Below are 21,745 nucleotides of genomic sequence, written 5' to 3'. Positions count from 1 at the left end.
TTTCAAACATGTAGAATAAAAGATGGATTAAAAAAAAAAAAATAGTCTGCATTTCTTTCGGAGTGACCCCCATATATGCCTGCATCTATCTTGCACAAACCTTATCCATAGTAGAAGTTTCATGTACAATATACTTGCTTAACTTTCTGAATCTTGAACCACCAAAGTAAACAACACTATTCCATTGTTGCAATAAAAATACGAGAGAAGTTAAGTTGCTACTCACCATACAGCGGAGATGGTGAGCCGTGATAGGCACAATAAAAAGATTCACACAAACATAGCTTTTGGCCATTAAGGCCTTTGCCAGCAGCAGAAACGAGAGCGCGCGCCCACACCCACACCCGCACACGCAAGCAGGCACACGTACACGCACGCGCGCGCGCGCACACACACACACACACACACACACACACACACACACACACACACACACACACAAGGGCAACTAGCACACACATCAGCAGTCTCAGAGAGCTGAAACTACACTGCGAGCAGCAGCACCAGTGTACGATGGGAGTGGCGACTGGGTGGTGGTAAGGAGGAGGCTGGGGCGGGGAGGGGGAGGGATAGTACGGTGGGAGTGGCGGATAGTGAAGTGTTGCAGTTTAGACGGAGGGTAGGAGAGAAGGTGTGGAGGGGGGAGGGGGTAAGTAGCGGAAAGGAGAGAAATAAAAATAAAAATTAAAAGACTGGGTGTGGCGGTGAAATGACGGCTGTGTAGTGCCAGAATGGGAACAGGGAGGGGCTGGATGGATGACGACAGTGACTAACGGAGGCTGAGGCCAGGGTGGTTACGGGAGCATAGGATGTATTGCAGGGAAATTTCCCACCTGCGCAATTCAGAAAAGCTGGTGTTGGTGGGAAGGATCCATATGGCACAGGCTGTGAAGCAGTCACTGAGAAGAGGGGTATCATGTTTGGTAGCGTGTTCAGCTACAGCTTGGTCCACCTGTTTTTTGGCCACAGTTTGTTGGTGGCCGTTCATGCTGACAGACAGCTTGTTGGTTGTCATGCCTACATAGAACGCAGCACAGTGGTTGCAGCTTAGCTTGTAGACCACAAGTTTGTCGGTGGCCGTTCATGCTGACAAGACAGCTTGTTGGTTGTCATGCCTACATAGAACGCAGCACAGTGGTTGCAGCTTAGCTTGTAGACCACATGACTGGTTTCGAAGGTAGCCCTGCCTTTGATGTGGTAGGTAATGTTAGTGACTGGACTATAGCAGCTGGTGGTAGGAGGATGTATGGGACAGGTATTGCATCTAGGTCTATTACAGGGGTATGAGCCATGAGGTAAGGCATTGGGAGCAGGGGTTGTGTAAGGATGGACAAGTATATTGTGTAGGTTCGGTGGACGGCAGAATACCATGGGGTGGGGAGGATAGTAGGTAGGACATTTCTCATTTCAGGGCACGACGAGTGGTAATCAAAACCCTGGCGGAGAATATAATTCAGTTGCTCCAGTCCCCCCCCCCCCCCCCCCAACCCAACCAATCAGACTCAACCAAAGACCAACATTGAAAGTTGCCTAACCCAGTTCACTCCTCTAGCCAACCATGATCTACCCCCACTAACTCAAAACCACCCCTTGTTAACTTTCCATAATTTCTAATCCTCGAACCTTGCCTCACCATCATTCCCCAAATCCCTCAACATGCATACTAACCTTACATCCGCAGAAAGAACCGCAATCTACCATCTAAAAACTGATCCTGATCTTATAATCCTACCTGCAGACAAAGGCTCCACCACCGTAGTTTTGAACCACAAGGATTATGTGGCAGAAGGACTCTGTCAGCAGTCAGATATTTCCACCTACAAACCATGCCACAGTGATCCCATTCCCTCACTACCACCTTCTACATGCTTCCTAAAGTCCATAAATCCAACCACCCAGGACGCCCCATTGTGGTCGGTTACTGTGCCCCCACTGAGAGAATCTCTAATCTCATAGACCAACACCTTCAACCTATTACCCAGAACCTATCCTCCTATATAAAAGATACCAACCATTTCATGCCCTGCGTGTCACTATTGATGCCATCTCCCTGTACACTAACATTCCTAATGCCCATGGCCTTACTGCTATTGAACACTACCTTTCCAGACGACCTATGGATTCCAAACCAACAACCTCCTTCCTAGTCTCCATGACCAACTATATCCTCACCTACAATTACTTCTCCTTTGAAGGCATTACCAACAAATAAATCCGCAGTATGGCTATGGGCACCCGGAGGGCACCATCCTATGCTAACGTATTCATGGGCCATCTAAAGGAATCCTTCCTAAAAACCCAGAATCCCAAACCCTTCACCTGGTTCAGATTCAATGATGACGTCTTTGCTATCTGGATTGAAGATGAGGACACCTTATTCACATTCCTCCAGAACCTCAACACCTCTCCCATTTGCTTCACCTGGTCCTACTCCACCCAACAAGCCACCTTCCTAGATGTTGACCTCCACCTTAGAGATGCCTGCATCAGAACCTCCGACCATATCAAACCTACTAATGACCAGCAATACCTCCACTTCGACAGCTGCCACCCATTCCATACCTAGAAGTCCCTTCCGTACAGCCTAGTCACTTGTGGTCGTCGCATCTGCAGTGACAAGCAGTCCCTCTCTAAATATACAAAGGGTCTCACTGAAGCCTTCAATGAACGTAATTATCCTCCCATCCTTGTACAAAACCAAATCTCCCATGCCTTATCTTTTTAGTCTCCCACCACCTCCCAAAGTCCCACAGTCCGGACACAGAGGAGCATTCCCCTCGTAAATCAGTACCACCAGGGTGTTGACTATGTCTCGTTGTGCCATGAAATGAGAAATGTCCTACCCACCATCCTTCCCCCCCCCCCCCCCCCCCCCTCCTATTGTGGTATTCCACTGTCCACCGAACCTACAGAATATACCTGTCCATCCTTACACAACCCCTGCTCCCAATCCCTTATCTCATGGTTCATACCCCTGGTTTTTTTTTTTTTTTTTTTTTTGTCATCAGTCTACTGACTGGTTTGATGCGGCCCGCCACGAATTCCTTTCCTGTGCAACCTACGTCCTCAATTATTTGCTTGACGTATTCCAATCTCTGTCTTCCTCTACAGTTTTTGCCCTCTACAGCTCCCTCTAGTACCATGGAAGTCATTCCCTCATGTCTTAGCAGATGTCCTATCATCCTGTCCCTTCTCCTTATCAGTGGTTTCCACATATTCCTTTCCTCTCAGATTCTGCGTAGAACCTCCTCATTCCTTACCTTATCAGTCCACCTAATTTTCAACATTCATCTATAGCACCACATCTCAAACGCTTCGATTCTCTTCTGTTCCGGTTTTCCCACAGTCCATGTTTCACTACCATACAATGCTGTACTCCAGACGTACATCCTCAGAAATTTCTTCCTCAAATTAAGGCCGGTATTTGATATTAGTAGACTTCTCTTGGCCAGAAATGCCTTTTTTGCCATAGCGAGTCTGCTTTTGATGTCCTCCTTGCTCCGTCCTTCATTGGTTATTTTACTGCCTAGGTAGCAGAATTCCTTAACTTCATTGACTTTGTGACCATCAATCCTGATGTTAAGATTCTCACTGTTCTCATTTCTACTACGTCTCATTACCTCCGTCTTTCTCCGATTTACTCTCAAACCATACTGTGTACTCATTCATACCCCTGTAGTAGACCTAATTACAAGACTTGTCCCATACGTCCTCCTACCACCACCTACTCCAGTCCGATCACTTCAAAGACAGGGCTACCTGTGAAACCAGTCATGTGATCTACAAGCTAAGCTGCAACCACTGTGCTGCATTCTATGTAGGCATGACAACCAACAAGCTGTCTGTCAGCATGAACGACCACCAACAAACTGTTGCCAAAAAACAAGTGGACCACCCTGTAGCTGAACATGCTGCCAAATATGATACCCCTCACCTCAATGACTGCTTCACAGCATGTGCCATATGGATCCTTCCCACAAACTCCAGCTTTTCTGAATTGCGCAGGTGGGAACTTTCCCTGGAATCACTCCCGTAACCCTCATAGCCTCAACCTTCGTTAGTCACTGTCCTCACCCATCCAGCCCACTCCCTGCTCCCATTTCGGCACTGCACAGCCGTCACTTCATCGCCACACCCAGTCTTTTAATTCCCCCCCGCTACTTACCCCCTCCACACCACTCTCCTACCCTCCGTCTAAACTGCAATACTTCACTGTCCGCCACTCCCACCATACTATCCCTCCCCCTCCCCGCCCCAGCCTCCTCCTTACCCCCGCCCAGTCACCACTTCCATCATGCACTGGTGCTGCTGATCGCAGTGTAGTTTCAGCTCTCTGAGACTGCCGAAAGCTATGATTGTGTGAACTTTTTATTGTGCCTATCGCGGCTCAGCATCTCCGCTATATGGTGAGTAGCAAGCTTCCTTCTCTTGTATTGTAACATTCCATCCTGGATTTTCCATTGTTCACTAAATAACTCACTAAGATCATGTATAATGCTCGCACTGGCAACGACATTCAAAACAGAGCACCCAGAACACTACTGAATAGTCGATGGCTTCAGAGAATACATGATGTATATGTGCAGAACAACCCTTAACTCTACCACGTTTTTTAATCCCACTGCAGCAGAAAATTTACAGTTAATGAATATTATAGTCTTGTAACTACAATTCATAAAACAAAACCAATATTACAGCAAAGAAAAACAATAACAAAACTTAGTTTATAATGGAAACATCAAAGTACAACTATTAATACTGACAAGAACATTCTCCATGCTCTTTTAAGACACTAAACTGCCTTGTCAACTGGAACCAAATTAACTGGGACAACATAATGAAATTTTTCTCTCACCTGCATTCTGAATAGGAAATTTAATGAGCTTTGTTCCTTCTGGCAAAGTTGGTCGCTGTAGTTGTAAATATTGCTTCTTTTGTTTAGTATATTTCCTTCTTTCTGTCCAGGACCTAAAAAAATGAAGATTTTAAGAAATAGTGATTCAGTTTTGTGCCACATATTTTAAGAAAAATAATAATTATAAATGGTAATCATTTTCTGAGATTATATAGAGTTTTGTAATAGCAACTAGAAACTGTATTGTACCCTCAATGTTTCAGCAGAGTGCACACCAGCATACAGAATACATTTTACCAACATCCATAGTTGGCCTTCTGGTCAATGCACCAAAGTCTTCTATAGGCGGAGATGATACTAAAGATGCTACACAATATTTGTTGAAAAACTGGATTACTAGTTTGATACAAGTGACAACGGTCCTCGTTGTTGATGAATGCAGGAGGTACTTTCACAAATTCTGTTGCTAACTGAACCGTATTAGGATGTTGCAATGGCATAGTCCGTACAGTGGTCTAAGGAAACATTGATGTTAAGTTATCAAACAAGGGAAAATCCTGGTCAAATGACAATAACATTATGAACTATGATAGGCAGCTACTCACCTCACAGAGGAGGCAATGAGAAGCAGAAGGCAGATTTAAAAGTAGGCTGTAGGATATTATTCAGCTATTGGACAAAGTCCTCTATCAGATGAAGTCATCTATCAAATGAAGAAACAAAAAAAAAGCACACACACACACACACACACACACACACACACACACTTGGCCACTATCATCTCTGAACGCTATGGCTACTCTGGGCTGGGAAGATACCTTGCCTGGGATGGGGTGGGTAGTGGGGCTACAGAAAAAGCATGGTGGGGGAAGATGAAGGATAACAAAGCAGGAGTGTGTGTGATGGTGGGGATGCTGTAGTGCTTCCTGTGAGAGAGTGCGGTGTGTGCCAAGAGTTTGGTGAGGAACGAGGATTAGCAAAGATTGAGGCAGGAGGGTTATGGGAACAAAGGATATGTTGCAGAGAGAGTTCCAAATGCATAGTTCAGAGAAGCTAGGAGCATTGAGAAGAATCCAAATGCAATGGGTTGAGAGGCAGCCATTGAAATCAAGCAAACAGTGTTGTATGACATGCTCAGCAGCTTACTGTTCCACATATTTCTTGGACACAGTGAGGGAGTTACCATATCTTTCAGACAAAGTAATTCTTCTGCAGTAGAAAGGACACAACTTGGAAGTGACCATCCTTCCAGACAAAGTTGTTGTTCTGCAGTAGAAAACACATGCACACATTCACACAAGCAGAACTTACACACATGTGGACACTGACTCGGGAGCCCTATTGTTATTTTGCATGTATATGAACCATGGGAGCAGAGATAGAATTGGGACAGGCAAGAATATTATGTAGATTGGGTGGTTGAATCACAGATAGAGGAGGAAACAATAAGGCAGGGTTTAATATCGGTTTTGAGATGAGTTTGATTGGTAGGGTTGGTGAGAACTGGGAGAAGGAGAGAAAATCTTTACAAGCACAGCATGATTCAGTTTTGGGAGGGAGCAACAGGTGAGGTATTTGCATAGGACTGATACTTCTACAGGATTAGAGCTTTTGACGGCCAGGTTCATAACTGTGTTGCAGATTTGTTTAGGCTCCTTCAAGGCCACAACTCAGAGATTAATTAAATGTCTGTGCCACAGTAACTGAAACACACACATGCAAGACTAAGTGGTCTTGCAACTTACAGGGCCTTCTCTTGTGTTTTTAGTACCACTCATTTGAATATTATATAGTATGTTCCAATAAAATGGTCATTTTTGCAGTAGTCTTCAGTACAAAGTCTTCATGCAGCTGTCCACACTTGTCTATCCTATGCAAGCCTCTTCATCTCTGCATAACTACTGAAACCTACATATATTTGAACCTGCTTATTGTATTCAAGCCTTCATTTTCCTCTTCAACTTTTAACCCCCCGCCCCCTCCAAAACACACTTCCTTCCTTCCACACCAAACAGACAATTTATTGATGCCTCAGGAAGTGTCCCACCAACCGATCCCTTCATTTAGTCAAGTTGTGCCATAAATTTCTTTTTTATTCAGTTTATTTCAGTGCTTCCCCATTAGTTACTTGATCTGTTCATTCAATTTTCAGCATTCTTCTGTAGCACAACATCCAAAAAAAACTTACAATTTTTTTTGCAGAACTCCTTATCATCCACATTTCACTTCTGTACAACACTACATTCTATACAAAAACCTTCAGAAAAGACTTCCTTTAAATTTATATTAGATGTTAGCAAATCCATCTCTTACAAAAATAATTTTTGTACTGTAGCCAGTCTACAATTTATATCTGTGGTATACACCACCTCTAACAAACACCGAACAACGCGCCTCCAGTACGCGGCCGCCAAATACATCGCTAGCTGCACTTCTCTGGGCTGCTTCCATCGCTGGCCATCTTCACACGCACGCTCCCTTACGTGGCTGAGAAATACATCGCTGGCCGCACTTCTCCGGGCAGCTCGCGGCTACCATCACTGGCCGCCTACGCGCGCGCACATTGTCAGCACACAGCAATTGGCTACGCCAGGAAACATTGCGATTGGTTTTCCCTGGAAAACAGAGATCCCAGCCGACGGCTCCATTAACTAGCAAGCCTTATATAAACCCAGCCGCCGCCGCAAACGACAGTTCTCATCGGCAAGTGCAGTACGCCGTGTTCCAGCTGCTTGTGGATGACTCGCCGCACCACTCAAGGTTACCTGGCTGCTTGGCGGAAAATCTTGCGACTTCACTTGGAGAGACTGAACTTCACTGAACTTAGGAATAATTACGGGACGTGCACCCCACCATGCACAGTCGGACATTGGTATACCCAAACTTTAATTCTGCATTACTTCTGAGTGTGAGCCTGGGTAAACGCTTGGCTAACATAATTGTTAAAAAGTGATTTGTGATTTAATAAACCAGACTGAAGAGGTTATTGTGTTATTCCTGGTTATAACAATATCCTCTCTGCTTTGGCCATCAACAGTTATTTTTTGGTCCAACTACTAAACTATTTGACTGCTTTTAGTGTCTCATTTCCTAATCTAATTCCTCCAGCATCATCTGATTTAACTCAGCTACATTCCATGACCCTTGTTTTGCTTTTGTTGTTGTTCATCTTATAACCTCTTTTCAAGATGCTATGTATTCCATTCAAAAGTTCTTCCAAGTCATTTGCTGTGTGTGGCAGAATTGTATCATCATCAGCTAACTTCAAAGTCTTTATTTCTTCTCCCTGAACTCTAATTCTGTCTCCAAATTTTTTCTTGGTTTCTTTTGCTGCTTGTTCATTGTATAGATTGAACAACATGGGGGAGACGCTACAACCCTGTCTCACTCCCTCCTCAACTTGACTCTTTGTAGTCTGGTTTCTGCACAAATTGTGGGTAACCTTGCACTATGTATGTTATTATCCTACATCCCCAAGATGTTCGAAGAGTGTATGCCAGTCAATGTTGTCAATGTCTACAAATGCTATAACCAGGTTTGCCTTTCTGTAGTATATCTTCTAATAAAAGCTGTAGGGTCAATATGACCTTGTGGGTTGCTATGTTTCTCCTGAATGCTAAATGATCTTCCTCCATGTTGGTTTCTACTAGTTTTTCAATTTTTATGTAAATGAATTGGTTACTCAATGCAAATGTGCCTATACATCTGTATATACACTTCCTAAGAATTTGTTCAGGCTACAGCAGAAAGCATATTGTGAGCAAGCATTATTTCAACATCGCCACCCTATAAAGAAAACCCTCACACTCACTTTTTTTGTCTTCTGTCGACAGCTTGTGGTTGTAAAGAATGACTGTTTCAGATTGGATGTGAAAAACCTACACATAATTGGAAAGAAGTGACTCTAAAGTTTTGATTACCACTGATAGTGGCAGAAATGATTGCCTCAGAGCTTGTGTCAACAGACAGCTATTTCACATCAGTTGTGGGCAAGATGGCCAATGGCCACCACATAGCAAAAGGTTTTCTTTCTTCTTGAGTATGGAATAAGTAAATTGACAATTTCTGTGCAGAGGGCCTTTTGTCTCTGATTTAGCACTGAAGTACCAACTAAGACTATGGCCACACAATTATACTTTTCACACACATTTGTACCTGAATTTATGCAACACACAGGACTTTGTCAGTGCTGGCCACACAAGTACTTTTCTTACACAGCATGAAACCCAGGGAAATCACATCAGTAGTGTGGCAGTGCAACAAGTAGTAACATTTACCATGCACTCTTATTGTTAGTATCAAAAGTGATCTGAAATTCAATCAATAAGAACGCCATCCTCACATAGTGTGCTGCCAGTTATCCAGTGGTATCGGGTAATCTATAAAAAGTGCCATTTTTAACTAACAGTGCTGCACCTCGCACATGGAAAAACATCACAATAACTGGCGCAAAACACAGAAAATTCACTTGAAAATAAGAATTTCCTAAAAAGTGTCATGCAAAATATAAATGAAAATAAGATCCATAGGGCTTCACAAATCAAATCAAATTTTACATGTATCTAGGGATTGGAACTTCAATGTGTTCTCTACATTTTGATTTTCTTCTTGGCAGATCTACAACTGCACACATCATTAGATGCACAACATGTCCATTTGGCAGATGCTAAAAAAGGAATATACATGAAACCACCAACCACGGAAGATTGAAAAAATATCAGTGATCAGTATAAGAAGACAAGAAATGTCTCTCACGGTGTGTGATCCATTGATGGAAGACATATAAGAATCATTAAACCATGGAGATCAGGCAGTAAATACTAAAACTACAGAAAGTACTTTTCTATTGTACTAATGACCATAACAGACTATAATCATCGTTTCAGATTCACAGATGTAGGGGAATATAGTCATCAGGGAGATTATACTGTATTCAAAGCAATTGGGTAAAATGCTTACAATCAAACTTTAAATTTGCCAGGTAGAGCACCACTACTTCCAAATGATGCTTGTGGACTGAAAAGTCGTTACGTGTATGTGGCTGCTGAGACTTTTACAATGAGTGACAACATAATGAGACCATATGCCGCAAAAGCTTTACTAATAAACAAAAAGTCTTTAACTACAGGCTGTCACAAGCATGGCATTATGTAGAATGTCTACTTCACTTTTTATCTAATAAATGGATAATTTTCCATCGTCCAATCACTGTTAATGTGGATGTCATGGATGCTGTTATACAAATATGTTGGGCACTTTATGATTTTGTGAGACATTACAGCTGCAATATTGATGAAGACTGATATCCATAATGAAAGTATTCCAGAACATGGGGCAAAAGGAATTAATAGTGGCATCAGAGAATATTTGCCGATTACCTCTGTTCCCTGAAGGATATGTACCACAATAAGATCATTATGCTAACATCCTCACTGCAAAAACTGGGTTGTTGACGTTTTATTCATGAATACTTTTCAGTTTACACTGTTTATAAATATTTACTGTCAGTGCAAACCAAGATTTGGTTTCTGTTTGCGATTCATTCCATCCCAGTTTTCTCCCCAAATGGCCGCTGAAACTGCTCATCATGATTCTGTCTTTTTATCTCTATTGTTGTACTCTTCATCCTGCATGTTGTAAAGCCATGGGTGTTTCTACAGTTCCATAATCACTACTTTGCTGTCCAGATGCTCCATTTTGACACTTTATAAGATACAATAAGATGGCTACAATGGCAGTAATGCAAGACTGGTATAGTGTGTCTGCAAACTGAGCAGCAAGCTTCTGAGTCCCCAGCCCTCTACCCAGCTATGTCATATGTAGTTATACATAGTTATACTGGCTTTTACCGAGCAGGCTTGTCAAATCAGCGGTGACACATTGTGCAGACACAGCTTGAGAATGTTAATTTTTGTATAGACGCATTACACTATACAAAATACAGTAATCAGTAACTAAAGTAAATAACACAAGAAAAGCATACAAACAGAATTCAGGTACACCACCGGCTGCTGCATGCACTGCTATGTATGCAACAAATTCGTGGGCACCATTCTTTCTGGAGGGCTGTTTCCCCCCCCCGACAGATCATAAAAACATAATGCATTTCCCACTTGTGTGGCCAGCACTCAATGTGTAAAACACGCAGAACAAATGGACTGGAGCATGTTTGTGCCAGTGACAACAGAAGTCTGCAGGTGCATAGCATGTGGAAACACATCGTGTGGCCATCCCCATTCAACAGACGGTTGTCTATACTGTTGGCGTGATTTTCTGCACAAATGTGTGTGAAAATGTGGTTTAAGCAATTTCAACAAGCTGGATGTCTCTACAAAGGATGAATTATGGGCTAGCAGTGCATGCCAGATGACTATGTGAGATGAATGAAAAATGTTTTCTGCATAGTCCAAGTAAGTCAACCAACAGAGCTATTAGAGAACTAGGCATACTTCAACCAACTGAACTGCGAGATTCGTGATGCTATTTGCTGTACAAGCCCTACCACTTGCAATTTGCACATAATATTGTTGAAAAAAAATGGCAATGAGAAGCATGCTGAATTTTGTGGAGACATTGTCAGAAATGTGGATGATGAAGCATTTCTCATATGTTTAATTTGTTGTGCCAAAGAAATATTTCAGTTTGGCTGCAAGGGGAATAGACCGAACGTTCGCATATGGGGTCTGCAAAATCCCTGTGAAATACTGCAGCATGATAGAGACTCAGCAAAGGCAAACATGTTTTGTCACGTATAGCAAAACAAAGTTTACACAGCATTCTTTTTTTCAGAGAGAATTGTTAGTGAAGTAATATACAGGAACATGTTGGGAAAATGGCTTTTTCCTCAACTTACCCAAGACTCACCACACTTTATTTTCCAACAGGACAGAGCTCTTTTCATTGACAACTTGATGTTCAAGCATTCTTTAATCAACTCCTTCCTCAATGATAAATAGATGACATGGATAAAGAATACCTGGTCCTTATTCCCAGGTCACTGAGATCTCATGATTTCAGGCAACGTGCCTTTTTCTTATAGGCCTTTGTAAAAGAGGCAGCTTATGTTCCAACTCTGGCCAACTAAAGGTATCATTACACAGCTGTAGTGAGCTCAATAATATAAAAAGTGATCCTTCACAGAAGTGAATCATACAATTGCCATTCAGCAGGAGGAGGAACACAGAACATTTATAAACTTTTTTTATATAAACTTTAAAACTTACTGTTAAGAATTGTCTCAGGTTTGTTTACCTCAGGAGAGAGCATCAAAGAAATGCTGAAAATCATGAGTTGGTAGACACCAATTACCCCATGAAGTCTCCTCACAAAATTTCAAGAACCAGTATTAAGTGAAAAATCTAGAAATATACATCCACAGTAAGGTTTCACAAAGATAGGATTAGACTAACTGCAGTGCGCAGAAAAGCATTTAAGTACTCATTCTTGCTGCAGTACATACACAACTGTAATGGGAAGAAACCATAATATGTGGTACAACACTAAGTATCGTCTCCCATGTACATACAGCAGACTGCAGAGTATGTATGTGTATGAGTGTTGTGTCACCATACTTATGGATCTACGGTACCATAGTAGAATTATTCTGCTGGACATGACCCAACATAGTTTGTCTTTTGTGAGGATTTTCAGATGCAGAATTTGTTCTTGTTTGGACTCCTCTGTATATGCCACTAGTGAAAAGCAATGCTTTGTAATGGCTAAATTTGTATGGAAATTGGATCGACATCCTAATCTAATTCTTCCCCCTCTGTGTCCATGTCCTCCTCATCCTACCCCCCCCCCCCCCTCTGTCCACCCCCTCCTCCTCACCCTCTCTTGATCAATCTCCTCCTCCTTCCCCCTCACTTTGCCCATCGCCTCCTGCCCCCATCTCTCTCCACCTTCCCCTCTTACTTCTCTTTGTCCATCTCTTCTTTCCCCCACTCTGTGTCTATCTCCCCCCGCCCCCAGACTCTGTACATCACCTCATCCCTCTTCTCTTTGACCTTGAGCCTCACTTATTGTTATTGCATGTTCGTATTCCCTAGTACCAGGTTAATCACAAGCTGACAAGCCATATACCAAACTTTACTTTTTTTGTGGAAAGCAACTGCCAGCAAGAAAACAAAATTACACATTGATATGTGCACAATTTTTTTAAAAATATAAAGTTTGGTTATAATTAAAAGTTAAATTTTCAAAATGCTGTAGAAATAACGTCACTGATCAAAAACACGTCAAATTGCAATGGAATATTATCAGACAAGGAGGAAAACTTATGGCAGAAGAAAACAAATAGGGTGAAAATTGATCAATAGATGGTGCTGTATGTGTCAGAATACATAAATGAAAACACTTGTCATGTGCACAACCCACAGAAGTTGATATAAACACGCTGGGTACATGGCTTTTCCTCCTTTCACACCTGCGACATGCACCATGACTGTCTCAATGCAGAAACGCGCTCTGCCTGTTTGTTTATTTATTTATTTATTTATTTATTTAGCTTATGGCATATAACACATCATATAGAAAAGACATAAAAATCATAAGACACAGAAATAAAGAGTAGTCACAGTGTGTAACATATAGTTGTAGATATAAAAGTGTTTAAAAATAGTGTATATAACAAACAAAAGTTCACAAACAAACATCCAGATTTGTGACACAGTCTATTGCACTTTCAGTCACAGTCAGAAACTCTTTGGGGTCTCCTGCAAAACGTCTCAGAGGGCAATCTTCCACGATGTGACGAATCGTCTGCCGGTCCGCACCGCAGTCACATCTTGGGGTGGTGATTTTACCCCACCTGTGGAGGCTGTCTGCACATCTGCCGTTATTTGTCCGAATTTGATTCAGGGTCGTCCAAGTTTTCCTTGTCAAATTGAATCCTGGTGGTTGGACATTGATGCATGGCATATTCTGCAGGTTTTGGGGCACAGATTCTCTCCACCGCATTTTCCAGAGGTTGCCATAATCCGGGTTGAGAGGATGCATATTTTTTGCCTTTTTTAAAGAGGGGTGTCTTGAGCGCAATCTGTTCATCTCCAGGGCAGGAACATCCTTATGGATTGGCAGTTTCTCGTTGTTCAGCACTTTTCCATACTCGCGTAAGAGAGCGTTCTCTCTGCGCAGGTCCGGTGGGGGAATGTTGCTCAGTATAGGTAGCCAGTGTAAAGGCGTTGGCTTTATTGTTCCTGATATCATCCTCATTGTGTAGTTTAGTTGAGCATCGATCAAGCCTGTGTGTTTACTGTTTAGCCATACCGGTGCGGCATATTCTGCTGTTGTGTAGACAAGTCCCAGAGCCGAAGATCTCAGTACAGCCGCGGAAGAGCCCCATGTGGTCCCACATAGCTTCTGTATGATATTATTTCGAGTTTTAAGTTTTGCGGCTGTATTACGTAGGTGTTCCTTGAATGTTAGGGTTCTGTCAAAGGTGACGCCTAGATATCTGGGGTAATTATTATGGTTTAGCTGAAATGAACGTTGAGCTTTCTTTTTGCTTGGGCATTGTCGAGGTGAAAGCATGTCACCTCCGTTTTTGTCGCTTTTGGCCGTAATCTCCACCTTCGGAAGTAATCTCCCAGCTTTGTTAGATCCGCAGTTAATGTGTTTTCCGTTGCCTCCATTGATCTGCCTCTTGCAGCTATTGCCCAGTCGTCGGCATGTCCGAATTTTTGAGAAGTGGTTTCAGGTAAGTCAGATATGTAGAGGTTAAACATCAATGGTGCCAGAACGGAGCCTTGTGGTAAACCATTGTTGAGCTTCATTTGGTCACTTTTTAAGTTGCCCATTATGACTCTGAAACATCTATCTGTGAGCATGTTATCAATGAGGTTGGCCAGCTTATTACATGGTATGACTCGCAGCAACTTAAATATCAGGCCTTGTCGCCAAACGGTATCATAAGCGGCTGATAGGTCAATAAAGGCTACTGATGTTTTGAGTTTTTTCTGAAAGCTCGCCTCTATATGAGTTGCTAGGGAGAGGATCTGGTCGGTGCAACTTAATTCACGTTTGACGGTCGTGGTGTGTGTTCTGTCCCTTGGTGCTCTTGAGGTTCTAACTATGTGTGCGGGCACATTGTTAGGGGTTATCGGGTGGGTGTCTTTTATTTTACGTTTACTGCCTCCCAGGTTACGGAGTAGGGTCCATGCTTGCCTACTGGATTTAGTGAAATCTAGATTCTCCACGGTGTCCATCCATTTTTCCCGTCGAGCTGCGTCTAAGCTGTGCAACAGTTCGTCCGTGATTTCTTGGTTGTTGGTTTCGGTAAATTCCTGGTACAGGTCTTCGCATCTCTCATTCCAGCCAGGGATGTACTCTTTCCGGTAGCCTCTGGGTACATTCCTCTTAGCCGTGGCGATGACTGCTCCCACAAATCTGTCATAGTTGTCCCTAGTCGGGGGTATCCAACCTAGACACTTGTCAAGGTTTTCTGCAAAGGTGGCCCTGTCTGCCTTCTGGAAATTCCATCGTGGGCGAGGAAAGGATTTTATGATTGGGATGTTAATTCCGACTTTTAAGATAACAGGGCGATGCTGGCTATGTGGGAAATCAGACAGGACTTCACGAGTTGCGGCTAGCAGTTGGTTGTTTTTGTTTTTAGTGACAAAACATAAATCAGGGTTATAATCTCGTCTCCACGCTGCTGATCGAAATGTTCCGCAGTCCTTGGCGTCGAAAATCAGGTGGGTGTTAGTCTCCTCACTCCAGCTCATCAGGGATTCACCGTTCTGGTCGTTTCGTGCGTACTTCCAGTTCTCATGGTGACTATTAAAGTCTCCTACGTAGATAGCAGGGTGGGGATATTCTTGGAGTACTTCTGGAGGCCATGGACAGCCAGGAGGCTTATAGATGTTAACTATAGTGGTCTCGCCAATTTTGACAGCAACTTCATGTATGTTGTTGTCTGTAGATATCTTACACAGGGAAGCATTTTCTATCTTATTTCGTATGTAGGTTGCCACGCCGTAATTGCGGTGATAGGTGGCTCCCAGTATCTCAAATCCAGGGATTTTTCCTCTAGAGGCCAGCTGATCTATGTTTTCCGCATGAGTCTCTTGTATCGCGACTATGTCGATTTTGTTCTGAGTGAGAACTCTCTGGAGAAATTCACATTTGCTCCTACTTATGCCTTCAATGTTTAGGTGGCAGACTCGGAGGCACGGTCCGAGTGCTCTAGTCAATTCTTCATCGTTCATTTGGTCGGTATCATTCATGATGTGTTTACCAGGAGATCCAGCACAGGATTATCTGGATTATCTGGTTGCCTTTAGTGCTAGTTCACTTAGCGTTACCCAGGGTGCACGTGTATTATTCTACTACGGACGCGAACTAGCCTTGCACCCCGCTCTGCCTGTAAAGTTGTATTACAAGAATGATGACTGGGCACACATCGCTCTGCAGAAGTTCTGGACACTGAAGGGTTTGAAAAAATGCATTGGTCTGATGAATGCCGTGGATCTGGAGAAAACGATTCGGAAATTCGAAAAGACGGGTTGTTTTGGTGTTCAACCTGGTACAGGGAGGAAACGAATTGATTCGATGTCAGTGGAAGCAATGGGCACAGCAATGCAGAATGAGACAAGTAGTGGTGTGCAAACCTGTAGTGCATGAAGAATTGCCTGAACATTGGACATACCTAAGAACACAGTGCATATAATCATATGAAACATCCTTCTTTGCTATCCATACAAAATTAGCCATGTGCAAGAGTTGCTTCCTGTTGGCCTACCAGCAAGAGAGACCTTTGCTTTACAATTTCTTGCTCATATGGAAGTAGACTATGATTGGCTGTGGAAGATTTTGTGGACAGACGAAGGCCACTTCCAGCTGACAGGTTATGTCAATACACAGAATTGTCTAATATGGGCAACGGAAAAACCACACACAAATCAACCAGTACCACTTCATCCTGAAAAGGTCACTATATATGGTGCAGGTTTACAGCATCATTTATCATAAGGCCATATTTTTTCGAAGAGGCAGGTGCTACCGGTCCTGTTACCTGTACCGTTACTGGAAAGCACTGTGAGTGTCTTTTACATAAGAATGTCGTTCCAGCTCTCCAACAGTGTGATTGTGTGGATGCTATCATTTTCATGCAAGATGGCGCACCTCCGCACATTGCAAATCCAGTTAAGCAGCTCCTGAAGTGCTATTTCGGAAATGCTAGAATTATCAGCTGCCATTTCCCTACAGCCTGGCAGTCCTGATCACCTGATTAATCCCTGTTACTTCTTGCCGTGGGACAATCTGAAAGATGTTGTGTTCAGTGTTCTGATTGAAAACTTTGCTGCTGCATTGAAGGCATGCCTTGCACAACACATTCTGAACGTGACCCACAATTAAAAACTGATTTATCCCATCTGATGTGATATGACCTTGCTGTGGTGGATGGGCTTACATAACTAACAGTATCACACCTGTGCGCCTGTGCACACTGAATAATTCAGTTTCTTTAGCATCAAACGTACACCTTAGGTGTTGTATGATTCATTTGTCATTTGAAGTCTACCACTATTAAATTATGATGCTTACAGTGCCATCTATTGCTACATTTTGTAACTATTTTTTTACTGCCATACGTTTTCCACCTTCTCCAATAATATTCAGTTCCAATTAGACGTCATTCTGACCAGTGGTGCTATTTATACAGTGGTTTGAAAGTTTAACTTTAATTATAATCACCCTGTATATAATCAGAAAGGATATATATCTCAGAAGCAGTTTGGTTGACAGACAGAAATAATACGATGCCACAAATGGTTCAAATGGCTCTGAGCACTATGGGACTCAACTGCTGAGGTCATCAGTCCCCTAGAACTTAGAACTACTTAAACCTAACTAACTTAAGAACATCACACACATCCATGTCCGAGGCAGGATTCGAACCTGCGACCGTAGCGGTCGTGCGGTTCCAGAGTGTAGCGCCTAGAACCGCTCGGCCACTCCAGCCGGCTACGATGCCACACGTTTTCACAGCAGACCACAGCACAGGATTTTCTTCATACAAGTTAGTTTTAACAAAATGCCTGTACACTGTTGGTTAAACAATATGCAGCCCATTGCACCTGAACATCTGCTATAGCACTGTGTGAAAGTTTACTTTAAACTTGTTTTAGAAAGCATCACTATTGCAAATCTCACCTTGCCAATTTCTCACAGAATATACTGCAAACTGTGGATGAAGGGCAATAGGCAGATTACATTTTTCTAGATTTCTGGAAAGTGTTTTACGTGGTGCCCCACTACAGATTGTTAAAGGAGATACAAGTATGTGGAATAGGTTCACAGATGTGTGAGTGGCTGGACGACTTTGTAATATAGAACCCAGTAAGTTGTCCTCGACAGCGAGGGTTCATCACAGACAATGGTATCATCAGGAGTGTCCCTGGGAAATGTGATAGCACCATTATTAATCTCTATACACACAAATGTTTTGGCAAACAGGGTGGGCAGCAATCTGCAGTTGTTTGCTGGTGATGCTGCAGTGTAAGGTACGGTGTCAAAGTTGAGCGACTGTGGGAGGACACAAGATGACTTAGACAAAATTTCTAGTTGGTGCGATGAATGACGGCTAGCTCTAAATGTAGAAAAATGTACGTTAATGCGGATGAGTAGGAAAAACAAACCTGTAATGTCCGAATGCAACATTAGTAGTGTCCTGCTTGAACAGTCATGTTGTTTAAATATCTGGGCATTACATTGCAAAGCGATATGAAATGGAACGAGCATGTGAGAATTGTGGTAGGGAAGGTGAATGGTTGACATTGGCCTATTGGGAGAATTCTAGAAGAGTGTAAAGGAGACCACAAAACAGAGCACTAGTGTGATCTATTTTTGAATACTACTTAAGTGCTTGGGATCCACACCAGGTCAGATAAGACACTGAAGCAATTCAGAGGCAGGATGCTTGAGTTGGTACTGATAGGTTCAAACACCACACAAGCATTACGGCAATTATCCAGGAAGTCAAATGGGAGTCTCTGGCAGGAAGGCAACATTGTTTTGAGAAACATTGTTGAGAAAATTAAGAGAACCGGCATTCAAAGCTGACTGCAGAATGATTCTGCTGCTTACAACAATAAAATGTGCTTAAGGACCACAAAGATAAGATACAATACATCAGGGCTCTTATGGGGGTATACTGACAACTGTCTTTCCCTCCTCTATTTGCAACTGGAACAGGAAAGGAAATGATCAGAAGTGGTACAGGCTACCCTCCACCAGACACTGTACAGTGAATTACAGAATATCGATGTACATGTAGATGTAGAAGAACTTTTCGGGAATTTTGAAAACAATGTTTCCTCTTTACGTGTTACATATATATTCATACATTAAAATATACAACCCGTATCCGTCCGAATATTCATTACAGTACTATTTAAAAATTTGAAATAAATCAGTCAAGAACTGTTCGATGTCTTTAGTAACAAAGTTTCCCCTTTAGAAATTACACATATATTTATATATTGTATACACTATGTTACTCAGAGTATCATACAACAACTGAAGTAAGTTGGTCAAGAGCTTTTTGAGATTTTTGGTAGCGGCTTTTAGCTATAAGTTGTTACCAAAAATCTGGAAAAGTTTGTGATCAATTTACTTATGATACTCTAATAAACATATAGACAGATGTATAATACTTTTAAAAAAATATATGTGGTACATAAATCAAAGAATGTAAAATCCAGAATGGAATGTAACAATACCAGAGAAGGAAAGTTGCTACTCAACATATAGTGGAGACACTGAGTCGTGATAGGCACAACAAAAAGATTCACACAATTGTAGCATTCGGCCATAAAGGCCTTTGTCAGCAGTAGACACACATACACATACACATACACACACACTCTAACGCAAACGCAACTTGCACACACGTCTGCAGTCTCAGAGAACTGCAAGCAGCAGCAACAGTGCAAAACAGAGTGGTGACTGGGTGGGGGTAAGGAGGAGGCTGGGGCGGGGAGGAGGAGGGATAGTATGGTGGGAGTGGCGGATAGTGAAGTGATGCAGTTTAGACGGAGGGCAGGAGAGAAGGTGCGGAGGGGGGAGGGGGTAAGTAGCAGAAAGGAGAGTAATAAAAAGAAGAAATTAAAAGACTGGGTGTAGTGGTGAAATGACAGCTGTGTAGTGCTGGAATGGGAACAGGGAGGGGGCTGGATGGGTGAGGACAGTGACTAACGAAGGTTGAGGCCAAGAGGGTTACGGGAGCATAGGATGTATTGCAGGGAAAGTTTCCACCTGTGCAATACAGAAAAGCTGGAGTTGGTGGGAAGGGTCCATATGGCACAGGCTGTGATACAGTCATTGAGATGAGGGATATCATGTTTGGCAGCGTGTTCAACAACAGGGTGGTCCACTTGTTCTTTGGCCACAGTTTGTTGGTGGCCATTCATACAGACAGACAGATCGTTGGTTGTCATGCCTACATAGAATGCAGCACAGTGGTTGCAGCTTAGCTTGTAAATCACGTGACTGGTTTCACAGGTAGCCCTGCCTTTGATGGGATAGGTGATGTTAGTGACCGGACTGGAGTAGGTGGTAGTAGAAGGATGTATGGGGCAGGTCTTGAATCTAGGTCTATTACAGGGGTATGAGCCATAAGGTAAGGGATTGAGAGCAGGGTTTGTGTAAGGATGGACAGATATATTCTGTAGGTTCAGTGGTCGGCAGAATACCACGGTAGGAGGGTTAAGAAGGATAGTGGGTAGGACATTTCTCATTTCAGGGCATGATGAGAGGTCATCGAAACCCTGGCGGAGAAGGTAATTCAGTTGCTCCTGTCCCAGATGGTACTGAGTTATGAGGGGAATGCTCCTCTGCGGCCAGACTGCGGGACTTTGGGAGGTGGTGGGAGACTGGAAAGTTAAGACATGGGAGATTTATCTTTGTACAAGGATGGGAGAATAATTACGGTCAGTGAAGGCTTCAGTGAGACCCTCCGTATATTTTTAGAGGGACTGTTCGTCATTGCAGATGCGATGACCACGAGTGGCTAGGCTGTACGGAAGGGACTTCTAGGTATGGAATGGGTGGCAGCTGGCGAAGTGGAGGTATTGCTGGTCGTTAGTAGGTTTGACATGGATGGAGGTTCTAATGCAGGCATCCCTAAGGTGGAGGTCAACATCTAGGAAGGTGGCTTGTTGGGTAGAGTAGAACCAGGTGAAGCAAATGGAGGAGAAGGTTCTGGAGGAATGTGAATAATGTGTCCTCATCTTCAATCCAGATAGCAAAGATATCATCAATGAATCTGAACCAAGTGAGGGGTTTAGGATTATGGGTTTTTAGGAAGGATTCCTCTAGATGGCCCATGAATAAGTTAGCATAGGGTGGTGCCATGTGGGTACCCATAGCAGTACTGTGGATTTGTTTGTAGGTAATGACTTCAAAGGAGAAGTAATTGTGGGTGAGGATATAGTTGGTCATGGAGATTAGGAAGGAGGTTGTTGGTTTGGAATCTGTAGGGCATCTGGAAAGGTACTGTTCGATAGCAGTAACGCCATGGGCATTAGGAATGTTAGTGTACAGGGAGGTGGCATCAATAGTGAAGAGCAGGGCACCGTGTGGCAAAGGGACAGGAACTGTGGAGAGTCAGGCGAGGAAATGGTTGGTATCTTTTATATAGAAGGATTGGTTCCAGGTCATAGGCTGAAGGTGTTGGTCTATGAGAGCAGAGATTCTCTCAGTGGGGGCACAGTAACCGGCCACAATGGGGCGTCCTGGGTGGTTGGGTTTATGGACTTTAGGAAGCATGTGGTAGTGTGGGGAGTTGTAGGGGTAAGTAGAGAGATGGACTCTGGAGAGAGGTTCTGGGACGGGCCTAAGGATTTGAGTAGTGACTGAAGATCCTGCTGGATTACTGGAATGGGATCA

General features: G+C 43.0%; 1 protein-coding gene across 1 annotated transcript in view; it reads right to left on the bottom strand.

Annotated features, from left to right (window-relative positions):
• LOC124711375 (microprocessor complex subunit DGCR8) overlaps window positions 1-21,745 on the bottom strand; it is a 238,048-nt gene that overhangs the window by 80,776 nt on the left and 135,527 nt on the right. Inside the window, exon 7 of the mRNA XM_047241426.1 lies at window positions 4,856-4,968. Coding sequence (XP_047097382.1) covers window positions 4,856-4,968 — 113 coding nt within the window. The remainder of the gene's footprint in view (window positions 1-4,855; window positions 4,969-21,745) is intronic.

Source organism: Schistocerca piceifrons, chromosome 8 (genome assembly GCF_021461385.2).
Source record: "Schistocerca piceifrons isolate TAMUIC-IGC-003096 chromosome 8, iqSchPice1.1, whole genome shotgun sequence".
Taxonomy (NCBI): domain Eukaryota; kingdom Metazoa; phylum Arthropoda; class Insecta; order Orthoptera; family Acrididae; genus Schistocerca; species Schistocerca piceifrons.
The sequence above is the reverse complement of the archived record's forward strand: the minus strand, read 5'-3'. Positions and strand labels throughout refer to the sequence as shown.